At 39.0% G+C, this 11,066-nt stretch overlaps 1 protein-coding gene across 3 annotated transcripts in view; it reads left to right on the forward strand.

Moving 5' to 3' along the window:
- The window catches only part of LTN1 (listerin E3 ubiquitin protein ligase 1), a 30,864-nt gene extending 25,535 nt beyond the window's left edge, over window positions 1–5,329 (forward strand). For 2 of the 3 annotated variants that reach the window (XM_062515404.1, XM_062515405.1), the window contains 5 exons: window positions 263–434; window positions 1,697–1,917; window positions 2,479–2,673; window positions 3,348–3,515; window positions 4,311–5,329. In XM_062515404.1, the coding sequence (XP_062371388.1) occupies window positions 263–434; window positions 1,697–1,917; window positions 2,479–2,673; window positions 3,348–3,515; window positions 4,311–4,373 (819 nt within the window). In that variant the 3' untranslated portion in view covers window positions 4,374–5,329. Of the gene's footprint in view, window positions 1–262; window positions 435–1,696; window positions 1,918–2,478; window positions 2,674–3,347; window positions 3,516–4,310 lie in introns of those variants that run through there. The other variant, XM_062515406.1, reaches the window with a different exon arrangement.
- Window positions 5,330–11,066: the final 5,737 nt, after the last annotated feature.

Consider the following 11,066-nt stretch of genomic DNA (forward strand, 5'->3'; position numbering starts at 1 on the left):
TGTATTTGAGGATGGTAAAATTATAGCAATACAGAACTAAGATTCATGAAAAGATGACTCTTTCTTGCATTTTCAAACAAGCTTGGTACATATTATAATCTTCTAATAATTCAAAATGGTGTGGAGAACTAAGCTTCTTTTCTAAACACTAGTTCTGAATCACAGTGCTACTCTTCCTCCCTGCAAGGACGTATTGGTATTTTTTACAGAGTAAGCTGTATTTACTGTGGTTTTTTTTTGTGAATCTTTTTAATGCTACCAGCTGCGAGTTCTCTACTCACAATACCTTAGAAGAACTAAAAGCTTGAATAAACTGCTTTATCACTTGTTCAGGCTTATGCCTGAAAACCCTGTCTTTTCTGGGCCAGCTTCAGAAGTTCCAAATAAGGACACAAAAACCTTCTTTACTGAAGAGCTTCGTTTAGATGTCAAAGGTTAGTAAAAACTGTATTTGTGCATTTGAGAGAGTTGTTACATTTAAATAAACTTTTTTTCTTAAAAATACTTATTTAGAAAATCATACCTATAAAACAGAGAGACAAACATATACATATATATAATAATCTTTGGCTAACACTCCCCATTTGAAATTTAACCAAAGTTGACATGTTTATCAGAGAAAACAAGAAAAAAACCAAAACAGGAATAATACATTGCTAATATTGAATCCTGAACATAACGATTCCAAAACACTAGAAATGTGTGATCTATTCTGGAACCATTGCTTCTAGAGATACTTTTAATATTATTTAAAATTTCAATATTTTCTTGTATTTTAAGCTATAAATTCAAAATACTAAAAAAGATATATATTTTTAAAATGTTTGAGATGTTAAATTGTGTGTTGTTTCCGTCATGCTCTTCAGAAGACCCAGTTAATCAGTGATGATGAGAGAACATTTACTGCTTTTTTTAGCTGAGAAACATAAAAAAGAGAATTAGATTTTAAAATCACTTCATTGAATTTTTTTTAAAGTACCTACGCAGGTTTAAGCAAGGAAATGGAGTTTCCGTTTCTTAATTTTTTGCTTGGACACCTACTGTATGTTGCAGAACAATTTATCTGGATGACAGTAAGAAAGAATTACATGACATCCCAAGGGAAAGTCTTCTCTTATCAGAGAATTATTAAGACCTCTGGGTGAATCCAAGTTCACCCTTTGAACACCACCTAAACCCTATCACAAAATGTCTGCTTGTTTTCTGAACACCTCCAGGGATGGTGACTCCATGCTTCCTGGGCAGCCTGTTCCAATGCTTATCCACTCCTTCAGCATAGAATTATTTCCTAATACACAACTTGAACCTCTGTTGGTGGAACTTGAGGCCACTTCTATACATTCCTGCAAAGCTCGGCTGTCCTGCAGCTGTCCTTATTGTTTGTTCACTCCAAAGTGAGTGTTTTGTGATTTCTATGATGTAAAATTGTTGTTGATTCCTGGTGTTCACTTGGAGTTCAGTCTCTAAATTAGATGGTGAATTCCGAGGTGTGGGAGTGTCAGGCTAAGGAACAAAGAAACTGGCCTGGTGAGGAAGGGCTGAGTCAAACAAGCCCTTTGAATAGCAGTAATAGGAACATTTAACAGAAATTACCACAGTTCTATTGGAATCTGATTTTTTGTACATGGTGTGGAGGCACCAACATCCATGACTAAGGTATTAAAGAGTATTTCAACACCTTTTCTTTCCCTCACAGGGACAGGGGTGCTGTCATCCCAGATCCCACACTTGGCCTGCTCTGTGTACCATATAACACTGAAAGATCTGCCAGCCATGGTGAGGCTGTGGTGGAATAGCTGTGAGAAGCGTGTCTTCAATGTTGTGGATAAATTCACAAGCAAATATGTCAGCAGTGTGCTCTCCTCTCAGGAAATATCTTCTGTTCAGACTAGCACACAGTTATTTAATGGCATGACAGTAAGATTTCTTGTCCTTTCTTTTTATTTACTTGAGTGTTTTGCAAACATTTCAAGAAATTTTACTTTTCAGAATCAGACTATGGTTCTGTTTTGTATGATTGCAGTTTTGTTGTTCCAAATGAGTGATTAAACATAATTTTACTCGGTATCAATAAATTAAATTGATGTTTATTGATGTTCTGTTTGGAAAAACATGAAAGAATGAATTTTAGGATGTTGAAGAAGTTGAGGAAGTAAGTGGAAGGTACTGCTATCAATATACTATTTTTTTGTTTATTAAAGGATGTAATCAATCAGTAGATCGAAAACTGGCTGGTAATTTCTTTTTAGCTTACTGAGATATGAGTAGGTTTGTGTTTTCTGTAAAAAAAGCGTTTACCTGATCTAAGTATATAATTTAATGTGTACAGTAATGTATTTATAGTGTGTGTATATATATATATATATATATATATATATATATATATATATCTGTGTGTGTGTATATATATATGTACAAAGACTAGAAATGCTGGGTATCTCTCTGTGTAATTTTTTAATACGTGTATTTTTTTCAAAGGTGAAAGCTCGGTCTGCAGCACGAGAAGTCATTGCAACGTATTCTGTTGATGATATCTTTATTGAACTAATAATCCAGCTTCCATCAAATTATCCACTGGGATCCATAACAGTTGAGAGTGGAAAGAGGGTTGGTGTGGCTGTACAGCAGTGGCGCAATTGGATGCTGCAGTTAAGCACATATCTTACACATCAGGTGAATTTAAATAAATCTCCTAGTTTTGAAAACTTAAAATGTCCTTATAGCAGAAAAATATTCCAAGTAATGCAGTATTTTATAGATCTGTGTAATTGATCTCATTAAATTGCAAAGGCCTACATAGAACTGGGTCACTCTTAACCATCTGCTTTTCTCCAGGTACATAAACAGAGGTGAAATGATCAGCCTTCTAGGTCCTGTTAGATCCAAAGCCCAAGTTGAAAATTTAGATCTCAAGATGTGAGCCAGTTGTTTGTCCTGCATGGCAATATCATCTCAACTGTAATTTGAAAAAAACCCGCAAACAAACAACCAACAACAAAAATCAAAACCAAAATCTCCATCCATGGAATTCTCTAAAAGACTGATGGTTGCTGAAATTGCATCATCTGTGGTTAGATTAAAAGAAAGCAGTGATTGAAAATTTCAAAGTCCCTATTTAAGTACTCCTGAATACACTCTTCCTGCTCTGATGAAAACTCACTTTTCTGTAGATTATTATTATTATAATAATATAGATTATTATTATTATAATAAATAAGTGCTGCGTGTACTGCATGTCATTTCACATTATAAATCCTTCAGGCTTTGTTTCCTTCATGTTTTTATGACTACAACAGGAATAGTCCAAAGGAGTTTTACAGTATTAACAGCTCTTTTCCCTCTGTTAGAATGGAAGTATTATGGAAGGCTTGTCTTTGTGGAAAAATAATGTGGATAAACGTTTTGAAGGCGTTGAAGATTGCATGATCTGTTTCTCAGTCATTCATGGTTCAAACTATTCTCTTCCCAAAAAAGCTTGCAGAACATGCAAGAAGAAGTTTCATTCGGCTTGCTTGGTAAGTACCTGGAGTAAATATTTTTAAATAGGCAAAATATTGCAGAATCATAGAGCAGTTAGGGTCAGAAGGGACCTTAAGGCTCATCTGTTCCAGCCCCCTGCCATGGAAGGGGGAGCAACCTTCCACTGGATCCGGTTGCTCCAAACCTCATCCAGCTTGGCTGTCCATATAGTTTAAACCAGAAACTTCTGTATTACCAACAATTTTTCACTTTGTCATTTGAGTATCTGGGTTTACCTGCACTCATAAATTATTTCTGTGGATTTTGTACTAAGATGTAAAGGCAGGTAATGAGAGAAGAGCTGCTACACAGTGTGTGTTTTATTACATGTATATACAAACACATATGTACAGGTACACATGCATACATGCATAAGTGAAAAGGGTTTTTTTTTACTGTTTCTTGTTTTTTTTAGAAGTATAGTAAATGTTTTGAGAGTTACATTCACAAAATCACAGAATTCACTAGGTTAGAAAAGACCTTGATTTGAGATCAAGTCCAGCCTATGACCTAACACCGCCTTGTCAGGTGGACCATGACACTAAGTGCCACATCCAGTCTTTTCTTAAACATCTCTAGGGACAGTGATTCCACCACCTCCCTGGGCATCCCAATCCAATGCCCAATTACTATTCTGTGAAGAACTTCTTCCTATTGTCCAGTCTAAACCTGCCCTGGTGCAGCTTAACAACACAGATCCCTGGCAATAATGGTTATTATTGATGATGTACTAATGTTTCTGATACTAAGCTTGCCTTCATGTATTAAACAAATGTATTTCTCTTTTTCAGTACAAATGGTTCTCATCCAGCAACAAATCCACATGTCCACTCTGTCGAGAGACATTCTTGTGAAAAAGAATACTCTTTTCTTCTTTCTTTGAGCTGAATAACAAATAAAGAGCAGGCAATAAATTGTATGTTGAAAGAAGTTAACTTTTGGGAATAATGTCAGTTACATTAAATTCTTCACTAGTGGAATATAACACATATTTACCTCTGGACTGACTTTTTGTAAATTTGAAGATTCTTCTTTGATATAAAGAAATATATAACAGTAATTTATTTTAATTGGTATATTTTTAAGATATATTAAAAATTTCAGAAATAATGCAGAGTTATGTCTGATAAGTGGTGTTTAAGCCACAGCATAGTTGATTAAAACCTCTTATTTTAGGCATAATCTAACATGGTATTATGTAATTAAGCCTGGTGATGCCTCTTAATGTAACAGCTGAATATAACATAGGTGGTATAAAGATTTGATTTTTGATTAAAATGCATTCATAATAAGTCCCTTTTATGGAAAAAAGAATGTTGTTGCTGTTGGACACTAAGGCATAAAACTGTGGTGATAATCTCTTAAAACATAAAACTTAAACATAGTATCTTCTAATAAACTGAACTTCCACCTTTCAAAGTTTATTTTTCCCAAAACTCCTCAACCATCCAGTAGCCTAAAATCATGAAAACCCAGAAGCCCAGCTAAGTAGAGAGACCACAATCATTCCTGCATGACAATGAATGACACCATCTATTTATTGCTGATTGGCTTTTTAAAGAGAAGGCAGACACACTGATCAGTCCTTGTTTGTCTTCATGAGCTGGAAAATTAGTTGTCACTGAATGTCTACTGTACTTCCACTGTCCTAGAATAATAAGAACTCTTAAGTGAACATGCAGATGTATCAGAATTTAATAGCCTTCAACTATACATGTTTTTTCATGCCTTTTTTTTTAAACAGTGGTAGCATACTAGTATATTCCAACTTGGATTTGTGGTGGGTTTCTTTGAAAAGTCAATAAAAGTGGGGAATAAATAAATAAATTTTGTCAATCTCTGTAGTCTCTGGATTGCTGTCTCTTCCTGTGTGCAATAGACTTTAAGAAATTAATTCATTTTCAGATGCTGAGTATGTAGCATGGTCAGTTGGCTGTTCCTCAGCAGCTATTATTTTAGATTTTTAGCTGTTGATAACTGAAGTCTATATTTTTAACAGGTACTGCTGGGCTTCCAGAGGAGATATTCCTTGACCTTTTGTTTTGAGTAGGTGAGAATGGAAAGGATTTAAAGATGGTATTGAGAAGGTCTAACTGAAGAGAGTAGGGAACAAGCTGTATTGTTTCATAGTTACTGATGCTAAAACTCCAGCATTGCCTCTGTTTCATCAGTTTGGTTATTCTAAATTACTTCTTTGCAAGGCCAATGACTGATCCGAAGGCAGATACCTTAATACCTTTTCATGGATGAGTACTCTTCATCTAGATTACTTCATAGTAGTGTCCTCCTTGTGAAATGGAATAAAAGGGAGTACAATCACTACACTACTGCCCAGAAGATTTCAGGATGGTAATAGCATGCCTTGAATCATGGAATTGTTAAGACTGGAAAATACATTTAAGATCCTCAAGTCCAACCATCAACCCAGCACCATCTCCATGTTCACTATTGAACAGTGTCCTCAGGTGCTGTATCCATGTGCATTTCAAACATCTCCAGATATAGTGACTTGGCCAATTCCCTGAGAAGCCTGTTCCAAAGCTTGGCAACCCTTTTTTCATAATATCTATTCTAAACCTCCCCTGGTGCTGTTGGAAACTTGAAGCTATTTTATTTTGTCCTGTCCCTTGTTCCCTGGGAGCAGAGCTTGATCCCCACATGGCTGCACCCTCCTGTCAAGAAGTTGTGGAGAGTGAGAAAGTCCCCCCTGAGCCTCCTTTTCTCCAGTCTGAGTCCCTGCAGCTCCCTCAGCTGCTCCTGGTGCTCCAGACCCTTCCTCAGCTCTGTTCCCAGCTCTGGATGCACTCCAGCATCTCAATGTCCTTGCAGTGAGAGGCCCAAAACTGACCTCAGGATTGGAGGTGCCTCAGCAGTGCCCAGCACAGTGGGGCAATCACTGCCCTGGTCCTGCTGGACACACTGCTGCTGGCACAGGCCAGCCTGCCCTTGACCTTCTTGCCCACCTGGGCACACCTGGCTCATGTGCAGCTGCTCTTGACCAGCATCCCCAGGGCCTTTCCTGACTGGCAGATTTCCAGCCACTCTGCCCCCAGCCTGGAGCACAGCACAGGGTTGTGGTGACCCAAGGACAGCACCCAGCACAGGAAAGACCCTTGCTTCACCTCTCTGTTCAGAAAGACACCGTATCCTTCTGACAGAAACAAGCTTTCTAATTGTGCCTTGGACCTGTGAAAGTGCTTGATAACTACATCAAAATGAGCACCACTGATTCAGAGTATTCATTTAAATCCAGCATAGCTACAGAGAGGAGGAATTATACACTGGAAATTTAATGGTTGTCTGGAAGCTGAAGTACAGGATTTCCACTTCAGTGCTAGTTCTTCATAGTACATCTTGTATATACATTTATAGAAGTCTAATAAAATTCAGTTCCTGCCACCACCCGGTCACTAATCTTAGACCACAATAAGACTACTCAGTGACTGAAATTTAGGATTCAACCCAGCGAACACGAGTGTAGGCTTTGCAATTTGTCTGAGAAAGGGGAAGATGGATTTCAAGTTGCAGCACTACTTATTTGTTGCAGAAAGTGAAGTAAATAGTTCAGGCTCTGTGGTGGTGCATCCCCCTTCCCCCTCAGGCTGCACTATAATCTCAGAAATGCTCAACAGACTCTCTTTGCTTTGATTTCTGTATCTATAGAATTGAGCTAGTATTTCTTTGTGAATAGTTTTTAAAACATGAAAATGAGAAACATATATCTGGGGACTATGCATTCCTAATTATTGCATGGAACAGTTATACTTGCATATAGATGTGCTGTTATACTTACATGAACAGTGCACTGGGTCCAAAGATGGAAGATCTAAAGAGACAAAGCTCTGGAAGACTTTTTTAATAACATATAAGATCATCACAACAGACACAGAATTAGTCAAGACAGCATTATTAAACAATTATATTTACTTTTCATTCTTTTAATTCCATTTCATTCTGTGATTTCTCATTTCCTTTTCTGTTAATGAAATTTTACTTCTTCATTTCATGAAAGGAAATCAAATCTCTCATTTTCAATTAATATAATTTCATTAAGTTTCAGTTCATTTCACTGCACTTCATTCCATTTAATTTCATTATGTTCCACTTAATTTTCCTTCATTTCACTTCACTGTATTTCTTTTTCTTTCTTTTCACTTCACTTTGTTTCTCTGATCCAGATTGCATTTCACTGGTCTTAAACTGTTCAACAAGAGCAGCCGTTCATTGAAGAGCCTAAATGTATTAGAACAAGAAGCTTGAACCTTCTCTAGTGGCTTCACATGACCTTGCAGGAAAAAGGCAAAGGCCATCCTTACAGAGAATGCATACACATGAAACAATATTGTTCTTGAAGATACTTTGCAGTACTCTGCCCATACCATAATACTTGTAGGGAAGAATCCGAAGACATTCAGGAATGGTTTCCGGTTGAGTTTCCAACAGCGGGTGTGTTTGCCTGGGCCTGTAGAGCTTTCCCTCTGTCAGGCAGCTGAAAAGCACTGCCAGGTGTGTTCAGAGCAGCCCCAGAACCAGGACTGACATCTGCAGCTCAGGAAATATCACTTGGATGGAACACTCCAGTGACCCCTCTGTCCAGCTGGCACATTGGCTAAGGTCAGCTTTGGACCTACCCTCAGGCTGGATACTTTTTATCATTCCAGCTTTCCTATCTGCACAATGAATGGAGTGACATTATCACTGCAGAGTAAAAGGCAAGAGAATGAATACTGTGAAGGACAAAATGATCCAGGACAAGATCATCCAGGACAGGACTGAAGCCACCTTTGGCCTTTCATTAACTTATTTCTAAAGGTTTTTAGTGATGTTTTTGGTCATTCAAAACCATATGTGCCAAAATCTTATAATCACTACCTACTGATTCTCCTATATGTTTATCCTGAAAATCAAGGTAGACTTAAAACTGTCACTTCTTACTCTGTTTGAAGCAGAGAACATTTATTCTCATCCTCTTTACAGGTTTGCATTTATATTTGAAGACCTCACATTTCATCGCAGTCTCATTATCTCAAGTCTTTCAGTCCTTCCTTCGACTAGCAGTCTCACTTGTTGTTCTCTCTGCTCTTCTAAATTGGTTGACATCTTTTCCTGAAGCACAATGCCTGAAAAATTGGACACACTACCTTCTAAGATCCTATTTCTCTGAATCAGCAAATGCAATTTTCAATTAATTGCTTTGTTTCTTTACAGGGAAGAAGAAAATCTAGTGGTGCCCTGTGCTATGAAAAGATTGTGCAGTCATAGTTCTGGAAACACCATGATTGTTTCAGAAAACATACAGATGCTATGTAATAGATGTTCACCCTAATACTGTAAAAGCAATTTCAAGGGAAACATGGATTGTGAAAATGCTTTATACAGCTAGAAATTGATTTTCAAATTGTATACATTTATTTTGCCAGGAGTTGTGACAATCCTGGGCCTGGACACCTACTTCAAAGGCTGTGGAAAGAGGAGCTAGGATAGGAACATCCTCCCTCCCTCCCTTCCTTCCCCTACAGAGATGCCATAATATGCTTTTACCTTAAAAACCAGAGAAATACATACTGATTCGACCAAATATATAACTGAGCTCTTTCTGTGGTGACTTTTCTCACAAATACTTCTGTTACAAGCTCTATGGTTTGGGACCACAAAAGTTCTTTGCAAACCCCATCTCAACAAAGGTGATTGAGTCACATGCTTTGGCATGGATCCTGAAGACAGACTGCAGAGGAATTTAACTTAGATTTTTGAAAACTTTCCAAAATCTGTAAAAGCTGTCTGCAGACATGCTCCTGGATATACAAGGTGCAGAAGCATAGGAGAGGCTCATGAATGCTGGGGAGTTGACACTGCCTGTCTGGACACTACAGCAGCCACAGTCACCGTGGCCACTTGGTAGGTGAGAGGGAGATGGCTCTAGTCCCCTTGGTCCAAAACAACCACTGTCAGTAGACAGAGCACTTCTTTACAAAAAATGGGTGAGGAGCATAGCACCTAACCCATCAAGACTGCCTGTTGCTGGGATCATAGCCAGCAAGTCCTCATTCTGTCCATCACAATGAACATCCTCTGGGCAATGTCCCCAAGAGCATGACAATCATCTGTGGCTTGAACAGATAGATAGCAAACCCCACTTGAGGGCTGATGTTTTGTCCCCATCCCCAGAGATGTGCCCCCAGTGTCTGCTGCCTGCCCTGCTCCCAGCTGAGGTAGGACAAGTCCTGGCTGCCAGACTCACTCTGCTGCTCCAGACCAACCCACTGCACTCTGGCACAGGCAGAGAAAGCACCTGTAATCCCATTCCACTGCTGTTAGATACACTCCAACTTCTCTGTGCTGGGGATGGGAAAGGTTCTAAATAAAAAAAGACCAAGTAATCTCTTGCTTTTGCTTTATCTAATTACTGTGGAATGTAGGGTGGAAAGTACCTGGCTTTCAAAGCACACTATTGCCTTTCATTTTCTACTTGTAGGGAATTTTTGGAAGGATGCGTCAAAGCATCCTACTTTCTCTGGGAAATGTTTTAACTAAAAAAACCCTGATAACCTGAATCTGCCTACGAAAACAAATACTCTGACGTTTACACTTGAAATATTTTCAGTGTACCAAAAGTGTACAGTTAAAACAACTTGTGCAGCTCCCACAGAAGGGGGATTTAGTGGACTCTCAGACCCATGCACTCACCTGCATTTGCTCTTGAACAGATGGCAACATCCGACTTCACCATCCTAATCTAATAGTTATTCCCAAATAGTAAAGAGATGGTAAAACCTCACAAAAAGAGTGGATGCTATGGAATAGATGTCAAATACCAAGGATGACCACATTGGAGAGTTGCCTACACCAGGAAATTTTTGCCTAGTGTATGGCAGAATTTTATGTCTGTTACTATGGAGGAATGGCTGGTAGCACACCCGTAGCCAGGCTGACTACATCAAGGTGTTCAAGCCTGGAGGGTGTTATTCCACTCAGCCCAGTAGCACCAAGGACCAGAAAAACCCGTGTTGTGTTTCCACCATCCTCCAATTCAGTGCTGGCCAAACCCCAACTTAGTTATTCAGGAAACACCAGAGATAAAATTTTAAAGCCCTCTCCAGCCTAGACAAGGTCACAATGAGTGACCAAAGCCTCTGCCACTTGGCCATCCTCTGAAGGGAAGAAAGAAGAGCGGGCAGAGGAGGGCAGGCAGGGAGGATGGAGGTGACCTGGCTGTGCAGGGGCAGAACCTGCCTCTCAGTGTTCTTTTCTCTGGGACTGGTGTTTTGGCAGTCCACTAGATGGCAAGAAACGCCAAGGATTGAGCACCAGCTGTGCTTCAATGTCTTCACTGCGAGAGGGATTCCTCATACTTCCGTCAAGTCCCGGCTGGAGACTACAGAATGGTCCTCCTTACTTCACTGGAGTGTGTCAGAGCACAGGCACAACCCCTCTGCAGTCAACAGCCCTCGAATTAATTTACTCTTTTTATTTTTAGGTGTTATTTTGGGGATTCTTTGGTATTGCTTAGTTGTCTTGCTGTGCTAGAAGAAGCCATGGTACCTGTT

This window comes from Cinclus cinclus, chromosome 2, assembly GCF_963662255.1.
Source record: "Cinclus cinclus chromosome 2, bCinCin1.1, whole genome shotgun sequence".
In the NCBI taxonomy this organism is placed as follows: domain Eukaryota; kingdom Metazoa; phylum Chordata; class Aves; order Passeriformes; family Cinclidae; genus Cinclus; species Cinclus cinclus.